At 46.4% G+C, this 18,379-nt stretch overlaps 1 protein-coding gene across 2 annotated transcripts in view; it reads right to left on the bottom strand.

The window, feature by feature from the left end:
- Positions 1-1,466: 1,466 nt before the first annotated feature.
- Positions 1,467-18,379, bottom strand: part of cacna1ha (calcium channel, voltage-dependent, T type, alpha 1H subunit a) — a 105,872-nt gene continuing 88,959 nt past the window's right edge. Inside the window, exons 30-41 of one of the 2 annotated variants that reach the window (XM_058049984.1) lie at positions 17,869-18,061; positions 14,951-15,102; positions 14,718-14,827; positions 14,514-14,647; positions 13,319-13,389; positions 12,521-12,599; positions 11,383-11,504; positions 9,931-10,089; positions 9,652-9,792; positions 8,484-8,652; positions 6,351-6,496; positions 1,467-6,291 (exon numbers count right to left, since the gene is read on the bottom strand). In XM_058049984.1, the coding sequence (XP_057905967.1) occupies positions 5,014-6,291; positions 6,351-6,496; positions 8,484-8,652; positions 9,652-9,792; positions 9,931-10,089; positions 11,383-11,504; positions 12,521-12,599; positions 13,319-13,389; positions 14,514-14,647; positions 14,718-14,827; positions 14,951-15,102; positions 17,869-18,061 (2,754 nt within the window). In that variant the 3' untranslated portion in view covers positions 1,467-5,013. Of the gene's footprint in view, positions 6,292-6,350; positions 6,497-8,483; positions 8,653-9,651; positions 9,793-9,930; positions 10,090-11,382; positions 11,505-12,520; positions 12,600-13,318; positions 13,390-14,513; positions 14,648-14,717; positions 14,828-14,950; positions 15,103-17,847; positions 18,062-18,379 lie in introns of both variants that reach the window. The other variant, XM_058049983.1, reaches the window with a different exon arrangement.

An 18,379-nucleotide genomic window follows, 5' to 3' on the forward strand; every position in this document is an offset into this window, starting at 1 on the left:
ACCAGAAAAGTGCATTTTCAGCAAGTTGAAAAAATGGAAAAAAACGACATACTAACCCCTTACGTTTTTTTCAAAAATCAACACCTTCAAACTTTGGCATTTAATGCCATTTTTGGGTGCTTCCGGGGCCCCTGTTGAGTGTGTGTGAGGTTTTTGGTTAATCTGGTTCATTTCTGAAAACAGTATTAACAAGATAAATTCAAGATTCTCCTCCTCCTCTTTTTATTCGGCTTCCACGTCGAACCCTCCTCGCTCGTTTCCGGCTTTCGACGTCTCCACTCCATGGCGGCCTTTCACCTCTTGCCTCGAGTCAGCCTGCTCTGCAATCTATTTCAATGCCCCCCCACCCTGGCTGTGAATATTAATGCTTCATGAAACATGATTGCTTTTATTTGTGTTGGAATGTGACAGCTCCGTCATTGAAGACAAATTGACTTTGATAACTGGCATCAGTGAATATGAAAGAGAAGATTTCACGAGTGGGTTGATGATGTTGTGCGCCGACCACACTCAAACACAATCACATGAACACCAGGACAAATAAAGCAGACACCGTTCATTGAAATCATAAAAAAATCTTTTTTCTTTAATTGACAGGGAAACATCTTCCAGGACAGTGAGGCCATCACACAATAATCATCAAAGATACAACATGGAGAGTACTACCTCCTCCTAATGTTATTGCAGACTCAGTTCCCTCATTGTAAGGCCCGGAGGGAGGGGTGGGGTGGGGGGGGGGGATCACTATAGGAGTTGAACAGGCAGCGAGAAAGACACCACTCCACTGATGAGTCCCAGCCAGGTTTTTAGGAACGGGCTTCACTCTGAGGCTGATTGGGCTCATTGTCAAGCCAGAATAAACGCTCGTGAAAAGGCTTCTCCAGAGCACGAAGGCTTGGGCTACTCCTACGTCAAATAAATACGGTATACTCTCCGGTATCTCCGGAAAATGTCCACCTTAACAATTCAAGAATGTGGACTCTGAAGAAAAGAGAAGCGACAGGGTTTCCATTTCCTGCTCTGGACCTGCGTGAAGAGCATGTGGTCCTCGTACAGCAAATAACCACCCAGTATTGCGTCGGACAATAAAGAACGGGTCTTTTTAATCAGTATTGTTGCACATACCAATTAATCAGAGCCCAGTGCAATTAGGTAGTCAATCTACAAATGGAAACAGTTGAAAATGCAAATATTAAAATCTCTAAAACATCCACATATTTCTTTCCCCAAAGTCATTTCCCCCCTAAATGAGAACATGCAAGAGTCCAAAAGCGCTTCCTCCAAAACAGTTGAGTTGAAAGAGTGACGTCCAAAGATCCGTAAATGAACAACAATGATGAGTCGCTCTAAAAGGTCAACTAAAAGGTCGCTAATGACAAAAAATGTAGAGGGGGCTGCATTGCACCGAGCCCACAAAAACCGGACAGGCTTTAGCGGATCGACCTCGGACCCCCCCCCCCCCCCCCCCCCCCCCATACAGCACAACCTGTGTAAGGAGAGGACATGGAAACCAAAGGAAAGACGGGTCCGTACAAAGAATCCATCAGAAGCAGCATCAGCATCTTTTCCAACTCCATTTCTGATCCGCTTTAGAAATAAATGAGTGTTAGGAAAAAGAGCTGGGGGGGGGGGTGGGGGGGGGTGGAGTTCAAACGTCATCATCTCCTCATAAATGCATGGAAAAACAAGTGAAACGGATTGTGGCTAAATTGTCTACGTTTGGAAAGGCCGTGTATTTCCACGAAGGTCCATTTGTGCAACGAGCCACATGACAGATGATGAAAATGCGACAAATTGTTGTTGTCTCTGTCACGTGTTTTTATACCGACTCGCCCCCCTTTAGCGGACCCGATTGTGTCGTGTGAATTTTCGCTAAGTAGGATTCCTAATTCACAAATGGGATATTTTCCATTCATTCATTTTCTACCGCTTTTTCCTCACGAGGGTCGCAGGGGGTGCTGGAGCCTATCCCAGCTGTCTTTGGCCGAGAGGCGGGCTCCACCCTGGACTGGTGGCCAGCCAATCACGGGGCACATATAGACAAACAACCATTCACACTCACATTCATACCTATGGACAATTTGGAGCGGCCAATTAACCTAGCATGTTTTTGGAATGTGGGAGGAAACCGGAGAAACCCCACAAACTCCACACAGAGATGGCCGAGGGTGGAATTGAACGTTGGTCTCCTAGCCGTGAGGTCTGCGCGCTAACCACTCCACCAACGTGCCGCCCGGGATATTTTTCAGTTAAAGCATAAAAAACATGACCATCTGATCACCGCTTTTTAACACAATTAGAGCCCTCTGGACATGAAGTAACACCCCTATAGTCCCCTATGCGTTACTCTGGTAGTACCCAGTATCGTCGAATTTTCCATTTGAGCTGAGTTAGTCATGTTTATGCTTGGAATGCTTTATTCAGGCCACAAATACTTGTATTTAAAAAATAATAATAATGGAAAAAAATTTGAATCACAATGTGGCGACTGTAAAGAGCAAACGCGCAACAAAACACTTCACTTTGAATGCGTACGCTGTAGGAAGTGAATGTGTCGGAAACTCCCTGCCTTGTTCCTCTAAAAGGCAATCCCCATGCTGTGATATGGACAACATGGGATGAATCGGGCGGCCCGCCAGCAGGCCTCACCCCCGACCCGCCTGTCATGCCCCTCGTGGGGTGGGCGGCCTGACTATTTGAGAAGCACTGCTCATGGCACAAATGAACCTTTCTTACACTTGATGGAGAAGTGAAGCAAAAGGGACAGATTACCATCGTTGTTACAATATTTCAAAAATGGAAATGTCCAGAAACGGGAGCTCGGATGAAGATCCAACGGAGTGGCTCTCCAAGGAGCCACCGGCCATGCAGGAGTCGTCTATCAAAACAGGTCCATCAAAACAGGTCCATCAAAACAGGTCCATCCTTACGTAAAAACATGTTCATGTTTCAGCTCCTACAGCATGGATGAACATAAGAGGATGCTCGTAGCGTGGAATACTATCATTTCCACATGTACATACTGTAGTAATATTATTGCACTCTGGCTACACATATGGAGTAAGTAAGCTAGTTGGCTTGTCTTTAGACGTACACAAACACTTAAGAGGCGTCCCGGCCAACCCAGCAGAGGCTCAGTGATGCACACACCAAATGTTCCTACGCAGGACGCAAGATTGGACAAAATACTCACACAGGACTTCCCTGCCACTAAAACATAGTTCCTGCAGTATTACAGCCCACAAAGACATATTATTCAGTAGTATCTGCATATGTTGTTTATGTTTTTAAAGGCTACTTTAAAATAGCCAGATAGGACCACTTTCACTTTCATTTGTACATAGAACTCTACATAAGACGGTCAGAGTACTTGGAAAAATATACAGGACCAGTTTCTACAGGTTCTACAAAAATGTAGGATTATTATTTCGGTCTGAATCACAATAATTTGGGGGTGCTTATCTAGTTTAATTATGATGGAGATTGATTTCTTATATGACACAAAAAAATCTTATAATATAATTGTCATTTGCCTTTTTTGACATAGGCTTTTCCAGTCTATGGAAGGACGGCAGTGACAAGCACCTTCCAGCTCACGCATGCCCCCACCCTTCAGGAAGAAGCTGGTACTGCAAGCAACTCTACGTATGCAGTTCTGTGTATTAGACTAGTCCATTAGCAAGAATAACAATGTCACATTTACATTAAAGGTATGTATTGTAATGTATTGTAATGGTAATTATATTATGTTGACAAACAGAAACTGTGGGGGGGAGGGGGGGCGATCCATAGTGGGCTCATCTTTGGTTGCTGCCCTGTATTTGCTCAGGAAATGTGCAAATTCGGCGCGCAGAAAATACATTTATAATACAGTTCCATGAAGAAATATCCACAGGAGAGTATACGATTTTTGGTCTAACTTCTTTTTACACTTTAACAACGCCTGTACGCTTATTAACCTAAAGCTGATTATTTCTATTTTTGTTACTTCCTGTGGGGAAACGGACTCTAAATCCAAACATTGAACGAGCGTCCCAGAACGCATTGCTTCTTCCACCTTAGAGGTTCCACCGCATTACTGGAGCACATGGACCTCCACGTGAACAAGATCATCATCACGCACGATCACTGGGTTAGCATCACTGAGCCCCCTCCTGCCCAGAGGAACAAGACACCAAATACGTGAGACAACATCACAGCGACACAACCATCACACACATCGCTTTCTTCCGTCTTTCCGATAGAAAAATAAAAGCAGTCCTCCACTTGGCGTGCAGGAGACCTGATCTCCTTCACTCCTCGCCTGTCCGGGCTTGGAAGGGAAGTGGACATTCACAGGAGGACAACCCAGGAGAAACAAGCTGAAATTGACATTTGTGTGCAAAAAACGTTTTTTTTAGGTCTATAAAAATATGTGCATATGGATAGAGCTATTTTCATCTGAGCAAATAAAGTATTTCCTTTATTTACACGGCACAGACACACACACAAACACAGACTACAGCGCCGTGCCGCCCCCCCCCTCGCCGTCACCGCAGGCGTAAGAAAACATGGCCGACAGACGTAGGAAAACGTAGAAACGCTCACTCGTTCACGCACGCAAACCTGCTGGGATCAATGTGATCGAGGAGCAGGGGGTAGGGGGGTGGGGGGTTTGGGGGGGGGCGAGCGGAACTTCTGTAGAAAACCTGAAGTTGCATATCCCACGGTCCCGCCCCACGCTTGCACGCCATAAAGCGCTTCCTGGGAAGGTCAGAGGTTGGCAGCCAGACGCTGCTTCCTGATTGGCTGGCGTGGGTGCAGACGGTGTCAAAAAACCTTTGGCTACAGAGTTAGGTGGCTTTAGTCCTGGTGAGTCCCAAACCGGCGGGGGCACCCGGTTGCACCGCCACGGGGGCTTGGACCGTACCGATGTCTGTCTGGGGGTCAGAAGCCGTCTACCAGACAGGTCAGCGCTCCTGAGTCCAGTCTGGGAGACTTTGGGAGCCTAAATCCACTTCCTGGTCCTGATGCTCACTGGGCGGTTCTCCGGTTCTTGGCGCTGAATCCGGCCCCGCTTCCCAGTCTGCCGTCAAACGGAGAAGCGCACGTTGCCGGGTCATTGTCTGATAGGAATCTGGACTGGGGCTGGTCGAAGGTGAACTGGGGGAGGGGGATGCATTCCCTCGGGAGGGGGGCGTGCCTTGCGGCTGGCGACAGGGGGCGTGTCTGCGAGAAGGGCGTGGGGAGGAGGGGCGCGTGAGGCTGGATGAAGATGTTCGGGCTGATCGGGACGGGCGGGTGCGTGGGTGTTGCCGGGTATGGGGGGGTGTACGTGCGCGTGGGGGGGGATGTCGGAGGGGGCGTCTGTAGCGGGACGAGCGCCCTGTGCGCCGGCGAGTGCGTGCGCGCGTCCGCGCCGCCCTCCTGTGTGTGCGCGCTCAAGTCATAAGATGGCGTCCTCCGCCTCAGCGTCATGCTGCAGTTGGCCAGTTTCGGGGGGGAGGGCGGGGGCTCCCTCTCGGAAGGGGGGTGGATGGATATGCAGGGGGGGCTGGTCTTCTTCTTCCGGTGTCCGCCCCCGACTGACTGCACCCTCATGGGGAAACCGCCCTTCTCCTTAAAGTGTGTGTCGTCGCCGCTGCGGCCATCTTGGGGGAGGCACACCTCGATGGAGTGGCGCCGATGCTCGTCCGAGTAACCGGCAGACAGCAGGGACGGCTTGAGCTGGGGGTCCACGCTGAAGCCCTTCCTAAAGTCCCGGTCCTTCAGCTCGGCCCCGAGCAGGCTCCTCGAGGAGGACCTGAGCGATATCGGAGGAGGCGGCGAAGAGGCGGAGTCACCATAAGGGGAAAGGGAGTGGCTACGGAGCGCCTGCCCTCTGGCGTCCTCTCTCTCTCCCGCTCGGCCACACTGGCGGTGGCGGGCCAAGCTGGTGATGTGGCACACCTCCTCGTCTGTGGGGTCAAAGAGGGAGGCGGAAGAGGGTGGTCTCGGCCTGTGGAGGCTGCCGGTGCGCAAGAGGTGGCGCGGGGAGCGAGGCGGCGGCAGAAGGAGCGAGGGTGAGGGAGGCGGGAGGGAAACAGGGGAGGAGTGTAAAGAAGGGAGAGGAGCGGGAGAGAGGGGAGGGAGTGGAAACGGACAAGGGGAGCAGGGCGGGAGGGAGTGAGCTGAGGGGGAGGCGGGGGAGGGAAGAGGCAGGGAGGAAGGGGAGGGGTTTAGAGCAGGAAGTGAGGAAGGGGATGGCGGAGGTAGATGAGCAGGCCTCTCCAGTGGCTCGCAACTTTGGACTTCCACGGAATCCGCTTTCACCTGCAAGACGGAATTCAGACTCAGACGTGAAAACGCCATCGCACGTGGGCGTCGCTCACCTGTCTACGCGGGGCCCGAGGAGAGGGGCCGGGTGTGGGCGGGGCGATGCGGGGCAGGTTGACGGAAGGATGAACGGGGGAAGCGTCGGGGACCCGCAGCAGAGCACGACTCTCGCACGGCTGGGAGCGGACGGACGTCAGCGAGCCTGGAGGAGCAGATGCGGCATGTTGGGAAGTCACATGTCATAAACGCCATAAACGCTAGCAATAGCATCATGCACATGCCGGAAAGCCTGTTAGCTTAAATCCTCGGGAGGACGAAGCTATTTGAACGCTTTGCCTTTGAAAGGATATCTGGATTGTAGCGATGATCTCATCAAATACTCCTTCAAAATAAAGTGTTCTCAATGCGGACAGGAAACGCTGAAGGAGCCTTTTTCCGTTTCAATGCGGCTCCAACTTGTGACATCAGACAGGTACAATATGGCCTCCAATCAGTAGCGGCGTTACTGCTAGCGTTAGATCCTGGTTACACCGGCACTTTCATGTCAACAAAATGTGGGTCCAGTCAATAAAAGTGAAAGTAAAAGTAAAAGTCACAGGCCGCAACAGTAGGAACTCCACACGTTATGATAAAAAAGAGAAAAAATTATATATAAAATAAATAAAATATTATGAATAAAATAAAATATTATATAATATATTACATAATATAATAACAATATTATAATAAAATAAAATAATCGACATTTGAGCTTTTATTGACACATTTTGACACATGACTTAGAAGCACTTTTTGATGGTTTTGACTGAGAGATGCAAATGCAACAAGCCACTTCTAGCTTCAATCTACCACAGTAAAGGTGACTATAGGGGTGTTATTTCATGCCGAGAGAGCTCTAATTATGTTAAAAACTGTATTTAGTCATAAACAGGTTTTCAATGCGCTAACTCAGAAAATATTCCATTTATAAATAAGGAATCTAACTTATCACAGTCGCGTCTGGAACCAATTAACCAGGAAAAACGAGACAATTAGACGCTGTGAGGGCGGGGTGATATTGTTCATTCGTTCATTGTCTACCGCTTTTCCTCACGAGGGTCGCGGGGGGTGCTGGAGCCTATCCCAGCTGTCTTCGGGCGTAAGGCGGGGTACACCCTAGACTGGTCGCCAGCCAATCCCAGGGCACATATAGACAAACAACCATTCACACTCACATTCATACCTATGGACAATTTGGAGTGGCTAATTAACCTAGCATGTTTTTGGAATGTGGGAGGAAACCGGAGTACCCGGAGAAAACCCACGCATGCACGGGGAGAACATGCAAACTCCACACAGAGATGCCAGAGGGTGGGATTGAACCCTGGTCTCCTAGCTGTGAGGTCTGTGCGCTAACCCCTAGACCACCGTGCCGCCTGGTGATATTGTTAAAAAATACCAATAAAAATGATTTATTGACAGACTCGTTATCTTATTATCTGTGCTGTAGCCAGCGGTCCAAACTTGGATACAAAGTGAACCGTACGGCACCACTTGGTTTTGTACGTGTCGCCAACTAAGAGCTTTGCGGTGTGAAGCCCTAATTAGGCCCTGTCCCTAATGTAGTGGCCTGTGAGACCAGAGAAAGGCTCTCGTGTAACCAGGGTCATCCTAGTAAATCTCCAAGATCCTACGCATGTCACGTTGTGGTCCAAGCTGTGAAGCCACTTGACCTCCAATCCAGTAAATTTGCATAGAGATGATGGTTTTTGGTCCATCATCATCCAACGTGTTCGGTTTAGTGACTTTGCAGCTTGGCTACGAGTCCATCTAGTAGAGGCGTTGGTCATTCCACAGCTGAGCAGATGAGCCTGCGTGAAGATTGCACACATTCACATGGAGCAGCTCATCTCCTGCAGCGAGTACCTTGGGGCAGAGCCGGGCCTGCCCTCGGCCCTCAGCCCGGCGCCCGGCCCAACAAGCCATTAGAGTCTGACTGCAGATACATACGGTACGTGTCAGTGTCAACGCCAGTCATGATGCAACTGGACTAAAAAACATTCATGTTATGTCCTAGAAATGTGGAACATCTAATGGCAGGAGATGCATGGATTCATTTTAATCAGGGTGGCATCAGGGAGACAGATGAGATGAAACCAGAACACCGGCATATATAAATATATATAAATATATATCATATATTATATTACCTGAATGCTGGTCCTGAGTGCCAACGTCTTCCTCCAGGGGGTAAGGAGCGCTGGCGGGCCGCACAGGTCGGAACATGTAGCTGTCATTGGGCAGGGAGTGCATCCTGGACACGGACATCTTCTCAGATGCCTGCTGGGCGTCCTCCTCGCTGCACTGCACCATTTCCTCCTCCAGAGGGCGACAAAGACCATACGCTTACTAGGGTCAGGTTCTAGTTCAACTGCCTTCACTAGACTTTTAGTTCCACTTGCTCAAGCCTAACCTGGCTTCTTTTAGACAAGAAGATGGCAGCAGATGTTTTGGCAGCACAGTGGATAAGTGGTGAACATGTACTTTAAAAATATGCACATGAGCCTAAGTAGTGGTTTTTAAATGATCGGAGGTTTAGGGTTTAAATGTGTCCTGGATGGGCCTGGCGACCAGCCCGCCTCGAACAAAAGGAATACTGGGATAGGCTCCAGCACCCTCATGACGCTGAACAAGGGAAGCTGATTTCTAAACCTCGAGGCCGCGTACTGGAGAATGGAAGGATGCAAGCATGGAGACATGGTAAGATGTTCCATGCCGAACATGAAAGAAAAAACACCTGCATCACAACTTTGTGATAGAGCTGAAAATTATTATTGCCCCCATTTTGTTGTTAATATTTCATTTTTAAAAATGTTTCATTTTTTCAAAATATTATGACTTTATTCCCACAATATTTTGTCTTTATTATTCAACATAATATTATAATATATAATACTATAACATATTTTTGCTTTAATTCCCACAATATTTTGTCTTTATTATTCAGCATAATATTATAATATATAATACTATAACATATTTTTTCTTTAATAGTTCAACAAAAAATTACTGTTAATAACGGCAACATAATTTTAAAATGATGTACATAATAATATAATTATTAATTCATTAATAATTATTCATTAAAATAATTTTCCTCATAATTTAATATTTTTTGACTTTATTCCTGCTGTTTTTTCTACTTTTGCTATTGGTGTTTTTTTAATGTTTTCTTGTCACTTTTCTTCTGCTAAGTACGTGTTTATTCCCATAACAAAAAACTCAAATTTAATGACGTTTCCATGCGTGTTTTTGGAGACCAGATTCCGGTTATGCCAAAAACCCGGCAGACAGTGATGGATAAGAAATGGCCCCCACCTGGACAGGTGACTGTGGACATGGCCCAACAAAGGTCCCCGCCCCGGAGCTGTTACTGGAAGTGGTGCTCAATCTCCGTTGCTTCTCCATTGCCATCTCCATGGCAATTTCCGCATCCATTTCCGCATCCTCTTTCGCCTCCTGAAAAAGCAAAGATCTTCAGTGACGGGTAACTTGGTGTGACCCAAAAAGCCCGACCCCGTCAATCCCAGGGGTGACAAAGTCACGGCGAAGGAGCATCCATGTGTCGGTGTAATGTGTTTTTGGGTCTTGGCGTACCTTGTTGCTCTCCTCCAGATGTTTCATCAGCACGGCCACCACCACGTTGACCAGAACAAACTGGGCCATGAGCACGAAGGTGACAAAGTAAATCGGAGAGACCCAAGGCAGGTAGGAGAGGCAGAGGCGGTCCTCTGGGCGACACTCTCGCAGGGTGTCCTGAGGAATTCAATGCAGACGAACGTGAAGGGATGCTCCTCTTGGAACAAAAAGGGTTTTTTTCACTTTTTGGTATCTCGGCGTCACCAAGCCTGGGAGTGATTTTAGATCCCAGCTGGGCTTTATTTATTTATCCTATAAGCTAGACTTAAGACCTGGCAGGCGTGACGCGTCTTTGAAATATCTCCTGATTGGCTGAAGTATTCCATTACCTTGGACCACAATTCTTCTGAGAGGTTTGGACAAAAAGCATTTGAATTTGTGGAAAAGCGACAGAAAGAGATGAAATTAATATGTTTCAACATTGCCTGTTTTTGGCAGATGTCTACCGTTTCTGGGCTTTGCTTTAGCAATACAATCTGCCTCATTCTATCACAAAATTATTTCTGTCAAAAAGAATCCCGTTTGTGGTGGAATATGGCCCATTAGTAGAAAAAATTTATATCTAAACGTTGTCACGATGTAGACGTCACCCTCTCGTGACAGCTCCTTTAGTTTCCTTCCTTGCCTCTGTTCCAGTTTTCATGCCCTTATTTTGGTAACTACTTCTTTTCTTGTTCCCTTCCGTTTTCTCTCTGACTCTTTTCACACACCTGTCTCTAATTTCTAATTTCCACACTCCCTATTTAGTTCAGGTGTGCTCTTTCATTGGTGGCTTCATGTCTTTGTGTTTGCTTTGCCTGGTAGTTGCTGTCTACATCGCTTAAACGCCATTAAATTCCTTTTACCTACATTTTTGGTCCTGCTCTCCGCATCCTGGGGTCGCGTCGCTAAGCTCGCAAGCCCGCTCGTGACAAACGTATTTCACCTTTTTTTGTCTATATTCCATTTTTAGGCCTACAAAAGGCTAAATGAAGTAAGAAACTACAAATATTCAGAAGACACATTGAAAGATGTGATGACATGTAGTACTCGATGTGTGCGTGTGCATGGCTGCTGATGTTTGTTCAACTTGTGTGTGTTCTTAAGAATGTTGATGTGGATGTGGATCTCCATGCACCAAAAGACTGTAGAACGTTCTTCTCCTATCGACTTCTTCTCCAGCTCATTTGAGGAAAAGGTTGACGTCATTGTCCAGGTCGTCCTTGCCTTTACTAGCATCGTTATTATTCATTTGGTCTGGGATGATAGCATCCTCGACGACTACTTTTCAAACGTAAAAGTCAAGATGTGAAAGTGCTCGTCTTGCTTGGTTCTTTATTACTCCATAATTGCTTTTGGAGGTCATTTCTATCATGCGTGTGTGTGTGTGTGTGTGTGTGTGAGTGTGTGTGTGTTCCTGTGTGTTCATACTTTCATAATCCCATTCCAGTTGTCTCCAGTGGACACTCGAAACAGCGTCAGGAAGGCCATCCCAAAATTCGCAAAGGTAGCGTGACGACTCAGGCCCTCACAGGGGTTGCTGTCATTGCACTCTAATCAACACACAAGGGACATTTGTTAATAGGAAACAAGGTGAAGGAAAGGAACAAGTGAAGAACATACGCCATACACAGTACATAGAGCAGGGGTGCTCACACTTTTTCAGCATGCGAGCTACTTTTAAAATGACCGAGTCAAAATGATCTACCCACTACAAAAATGCAAAACATCTATTTATTTTCAAATGTATTGAGGATTATTTGTACGTACAATGTATGTTGATGTACCTTACATAACCAAATGAGCCAATATTGCAAAACACACATAATTAACTATTAACATTTTTTGTAATTACCTGAGTTTACTTTGATGACTTGCACTGAATTGAACCAGCCAGGGATGCATAGTCCGGACAGTAGCTGCTGATAGCCAGCCTCAAGCACACTTCCAAATGTTTATCAGTCATGGATAATATCCGTATCATAATATCCGTATAATATTCCATATCCGTATGGAAGTGATATGTTTTTTGCCTTTTTACTTGGTCCAGTTTTTGCCTTTTTACTTGGTCCAGCTCCTTCACTCATTTTAGTGACCATAAACTTTAGCGAGGGCTTAAAATCTGACGCAATTCGCCGACTAGCTTAGCACTTTGCATCGCTGTTTACGCATGAGCGGTGACCTAAAGGTCAAAATTCAGTTGTCATCTGATTGGTTGTCCTGTATGTCAATCAAGTAACGGGGATGGATGATAGGCTGACATCGTAAGTTCTGCTGCACTTAGAGACGTTGTTTGATTTGATTGGTCGCCCGAAGGGCAACATTCAGTTGTCATCTGAATGGCTGCCCTGTATATCAATCAAGTGACGGCATTGATGCTGGGATGATATTTTTTTAATGTCACGCCGCGATCGACCAGTACCACCTCCGCGATCGACCGGTAGATTGCGATCGACTTAATGAGCACCCCTGACATAGAGAGTACCAGTATCTGGGTTCCAATCTCCACTAGTAAGCATCATTGGTATTGGAAAAGACAGAAGTGTTTCCTGTCGCGGGTTTGACATACCCAGCTTGCCAAAGAGCTCCACTCCCAGGGCGGCGTAGATGAAAAAGAGCAGCATGAAGAGGAGACCAAGATTTCCCACCTGGATGTTGGAAACACACCAAAAGAGGTCTTGGGATGATTCATATATTGATGATATTTACATACAGCATATCCATCATTACTGCTGTCATGCAATGATAAAAAAGCGGAATATGAAGTACTACATTGAAGTACTTGACATTTTAGCCATTGTACCAAGGCAGCAGGGCTGGAATAAACATTTGTGCAAATCTTCTCTATGAATATAAAATACAAGCAGACACAAGCCTTGGTTATTTCATGCAAATATTGACTGATTATGGTCATATTAACACCTTATCAATCTGTAATATCAACCTTTGATGGCAAATGGATAGTACTTTTCTACCTTCACGGTACTCAAAGCGCTTTGACACTGTCTTGCCTACTAATGACGCATCAGGAGCAACCGGTGGTTCCGTATCTTGCCCGAGGATAAGAAGGATGGAATCAGCAACCTTGGGGTTGGGTTGGGAGACAACCACTGGACCACCTCAGGCATTCCCCCCCAAGCCAAAACTTGCGAGAGAAACTAAAGAAAACTTTGCAACCACTTTCAATCAGAAGATGATTAAAAGCATCGCCTGGATGTCGGACAGTGGAGATGATCTTCAGCTGCAGCTCATGGACTATTGAGCCGCGTGGGCGTGATAACCTTTGAGCAGCTGTTTGAAATCCTCCTGGATGGTTACGAATATAACGATATATACATATCATAAAACATAACATAAACATGTTTACCTGTGGCAGCGCCTGCATGACCGTGTCCAGCAGAGATCTCATGCCCGTGGCCATCTTCAGGAGCTTCAGTACTGCAGAGAGGAGGCAAGGACCGGCATTGGACAGTGCTCGTCATGCATCCAGGGCAGTGCTGCCTTTCGGCCAATTGGCTTGGTCGCCTTGTTTGTCAAATCATCCCAAATAATATTTGTGATGTCATGGTCTCTCGTGTTGGACCCGAGAGTAACACATGGAAATGGCCATAGAGCGTTAAGTGGAACTTTGGTTAGTGTACGTCCTGGTTAGCGTCTATTTTGGTTAAGGTCGGAAATTTACGGCAAAATTGTGCATCGCTTTGGGGAACAATTTTTTAGCACATATCTTAATTGGGGGGCGGCACGGCGGTCTAGTGGTTAGCGCGCAGACCTCACAGCTAGGAGACCAGGGTTCAATTCCACCCTCGGGCATCTCTGTGTGGAGTTTGCATGTTCTCCCCGTGCATGCGTGGGTTTTCTCCGGGTACTCCGGTTTCCTCCCACATTCCAAAAACATGCTAGGTTAATTAGCCACTCCAAATTGTCCATAGGTATGAATGTGAGTGTGAATGGTTGTTTGTCTATATGTGCCCTGTGATTGGCTGGCCACCAGTCCAGGGTGTACCCCGCCTCTCGCCCGAAGACAGCTGGGATAGGCTCCAGCACCCCCCAGAGAGTAACACATGGAAATGTCCATAGAGCGTTAAGTGGAACTTTGGTTAGTGTACGTCCTGGTTAGCGTCTATTTTGGTTAAGGTCGGAAATTTACGGCAAAATTGTGCATCGCTTTGGGGAACAATTTGTGGCACAAATCTTAATTGTGGTTTTTAGTACACTGCCTGAGTACAACTGCACTTAATGTTTTTTCATCACAAAACATCCAGCTTGCTACTACATGGAAACAGGAACAGGAAGTCATCATATGATGTCATCAGCGATTGACTCTTAACTAAGCCTCAAAAATTGTCACCAAAGCACAGACTTGAGTTGAGAGACAGGATTGTTGGTCTCGCTGCCGCATCCTGTATGGTTTCAATGTGTTTATATGAATTTTGAATACTTTTTGCATGTCAAACTATAATTGTAAAACATTTCCGGAACCAATTGATAGGAATAACGTTATTACTGACGGAAAAGTCGAGGGATGACTGACGCTAACCAAGGTTCCGCTGTGTGCCTACCTCGCGCAATCCTGAGGACTCTCATAATCCGGATGATGGTGGGATTTATGGGAAGAGCCGCACTCATTTTCAGCTCCTCCAGGATGATGCCCATGATGGACAACGCCACGATCGCGATGTCCAGCTGGTTCCACCTGGGAAAAGGGAATAACCAGAACTTATCTCCAGAGGTGGTCAGAAACGGTGGCTGCATTTCAACGTTACCTGTCTTTGAAGAAGCGCTGAATCCCGAACGCCACGAGTTTAAGCAGGGCCTCGATGACGAAGATGAAGGTAAACACGTAGTTACAGTACTTGAGAACCTCCTCCAAATACTGGACACACGCAAACAATCATGGTAGCGACACGTTATGTATTTATTTATGAGGACGACACAGGAAGCTATGAATTCCAATGACACCACTAAGGAGATTCAGGCAGGAGCCGCAATGCCTCACCTGCGGCTGGTTGTAGTGTTCGATGCTCATGGTGAAGACGTTGATGCAGATGATGAAGGTGATGAAGAGGTCCAGGTAGTGGCTGGTGCACAGTGTGTGGATGGTCAGACGCGGGGTGGAGTAGTCGGCATAGTAGGGCCTCTGTTTGGCCTCTGGAGCGGAGACAGGTGAAGGAAAAGACGCAAAGAAAGGCGGTGTCAGTGGTTTGAGTCCCAGTGGGGGCCAGCGGTGCGCTCAGACGGCTGCCGGGGGAAAGGATGGCAACCACCACGGACCCCCTCATCTACCGTTTGACCCCCAACTCCTACTTTTCTCATGAAGACTCCCATAGGTTTACTCTGACTTATCCAACAGGACCAGTTTTAAGCCACCACGGCTTTTCCAAGGCCTGAAAAGTCGATTTAATAAACGCCCCCAAGGATAAGAGTTTCCAGTGACAGGCCATCGTACCCCCAAAGGCAATCCGTGCGCACCACTGCTTGTGTAGAATGCTAAGCAGGACAAGCTCCACTTGGTTTTAGCGTGATGGTCATGGCGTTTTATATGAAGATGTATGGGTTAGTTCCATGTATCCAAAACATCATTATCATATATCAGATATCATATATCCGCTCCAGACTGTCTTCACTTTTCATCTACACTCCTAGGACACTTTAAACGGGGGTGTCAAACTCATTTACATTGAGGGCCAGTTCAGAACTACCCTCAGAGGGCCGCTTGTCAATGTGCTTTATATGAATATGAATGTATAATCGCCTCTTGACATTATTATTATTATATTATACATAGTACAGTGGAACCTTGGTTAGCATCGCTCATCTGGTCCAGAAGGTTGGACTCTAACCAAACCAACCAAAGACATTGTACAATGTACACTCTACATCAGGGGTTGCCAACCGCCGGGCCGGGGACCGGAACCGGTCCGTGGCGCATTTGTTACCGGGCCGCACAGAAATGATAAATAATTTTATTTATTAATAACAAATTTTTCTGCCACACATTTCTGCCAACATTTTTTTACTTATGGTAATATAATGTTGCATAATATATTTTTGTAGAATCTAATGATATTACATTTGAAGTAGAAGTTTGACACCTGTGTATTATTAGGTCAACTTACACAATAAGTAGTACGAGCTGATTTACCAAGATACTAACTGACTGTTTATTCCAAAATACGTGTAATATTGTGGTTGAGTTGGCAGGTTGTAGAACTGCATTGCGTCACATAAAGATGTACTTGTACTATAAGTGTATGTAAGATACTGCGTTTCCATGCGCGCGTGTTCCTTTAAGAATCCCGACAGAAACAACAATAAACACTCCAAAATATTAAAACCTAAGTCAACCTGGAACTGGTTTGATGATCATTGGATGTCCCGTGAGTGCGTGCACAATGCATGTGGGTATGAATGCCATGGCATGTGTGTCTTCATGCGTACATGCTTCTTGTGTACTACCAAAGGCTACCACGCTAAGTGTGTGTTCCAATATTACTATGAAGACTAGATTTAGATTAGAGACCTATGCAGCCACAGAACCAACACTGCTATAATATATAGATTTATAGATATATATATATATACAGTAAAGTGTCGTTATATCGATATTGTCGGGAGTCGGAAAAAATATCGATATAACCGGACTGTCGATATATCCGATCCTGCGCCGAACTGCATTAAAAGTGGGCAATAATGCACTCGCCATTGTTCTATACTATAGAACAATGTCGAGCAGCTTAAATCAATCTTTGCTTAAGGATTTCAATACCAAAAAAGAACACGGCGAACGGCTGCTTCCAGTCAACATTATTTTTCACACTTCCACCACCAGAGCGCAGCACACACACCGATTCCCGCACTTCCTGGTTCACAGGTCATGCTCAACCCGCCCCACATAGCTGGCCAAACACATGCCTGCACCAGTTTCTCTCGTGTGTATAGAATTTATACACACGAGAGAAACCACGAACGCCAGCATGTACATATGAAAAACAGTGATTATTGCAAGCGATAAAAAGATATCTGAATACAACACAATTAAATACATGTATTTGTACGCTTGTGTCTTCGTTGGAATAGGTGTGTATGCTATGTAAGTTGGTTCTTCTGTTGCAGGCATGTGTTTGGCCAGCTATGTGGGGCGGGTTGAGCATGACCTGTGAACCAGGAAGTGCGGGAATCGGTGTGTGTGCTGCGCTCTGGTGGTGGAAGTGTGAAAAATAAAGTTGACTTTAAGCAGCCGTTCGCCGTGTTCTTTTTTTTGTATTGAAATCCTTAAGCAAAGATTGATTTAAGCTGCTTTTGTATCGATATAAGCAGACCAAATTGGCTGGCGGGAGACGAAAAGGGCATCGTGGTAACCGGATTATCATAATAACCGGGTATCGTACTAACGGAACTAATTATATCATAAAAGACGTACAGCAGCAACAACATCGGCTAAGTTTCTGAGTCTGCCAGTCAAAGCGTGTTCAGAGGAAGCGTCGTCCACCCACAGGAGGAGATACGTCAGGACTTCCAACCATGTCTAACAAAGCAAAGCGGGTACCCAAATGGGTATACCATGCAGGGAGAGGCCCTTTTATTCTGAAAGGAAGAAGGAAGCCAGGTATGTTTTATACGTGGTATGGCTTTCAGTCGTGTGTGTGATCCAACTGCTGTGATTTAGCATGCGGCGTTCAGGGAAGGTTGGCAGCAGTCATGCAGTGGCATGCAACAGAGTGGCGCGGCCCACGCCTTCCGCCAGCGTCAATCACTGTCCGTGTGAGCACGCCAGTCTGTAAAAGTCTCCCCGTTCCCATCAACGGACGTCTGCTATTGGCTTCTACGTTCTGTCATTCCGTCTGTTTTTCAGGCTCTGAAAGCAGGCAGTGCTCAGAAAGATAGACTACCGACCAGCCCCTCCGTTGGCCTTACTCCTGCGCTTTTTTTCGATGATTTTCAGCCTCTTCTCCTCCCGCAGACGAGCCTCCTCCTCCTCCTGGTCCTGTCGGCACTTGTGGAAGTTCTCCACCACCACGCCGACAAACATGTTGAGGACGAAGAAGCTGACGATGAGCAGAAAGGAGATGAAGTAGAGCAACATCCAAGGATTGTGGTTCCTCACGGGCTGGAAAGACAAGAAAGTTGCTGGTTCACAACCAGACCCCTTCATCTGCCCTGCGGGTTAAAGCTGCATTCCAGGAGATATCAAAGGGAACCTCCGGAGATGCCATCCAAAGTGACAATACACTTGTTCCACGCTTGGAATGTCGCAGCCATTCTAGACCTGACTGTGACTGTCCTTACTTAGAAATGGAATATTTTAGTAGTTGGAGCATAAAAAAACCTGTTTACGACCATCTAAATACGGTTTTTAACATTATTAGAGCCCTCTACACATGATATAACAACCTTATAGTCACTGTTTTACCCATATAGAGCATAA

Source organism: Doryrhamphus excisus, chromosome 15 (assembly GCF_030265055.1).
Source record: "Doryrhamphus excisus isolate RoL2022-K1 chromosome 15, RoL_Dexc_1.0, whole genome shotgun sequence".
NCBI classification, from domain to species: Eukaryota; Metazoa; Chordata; class Actinopteri; order Syngnathiformes; family Syngnathidae; genus Doryrhamphus; species Doryrhamphus excisus.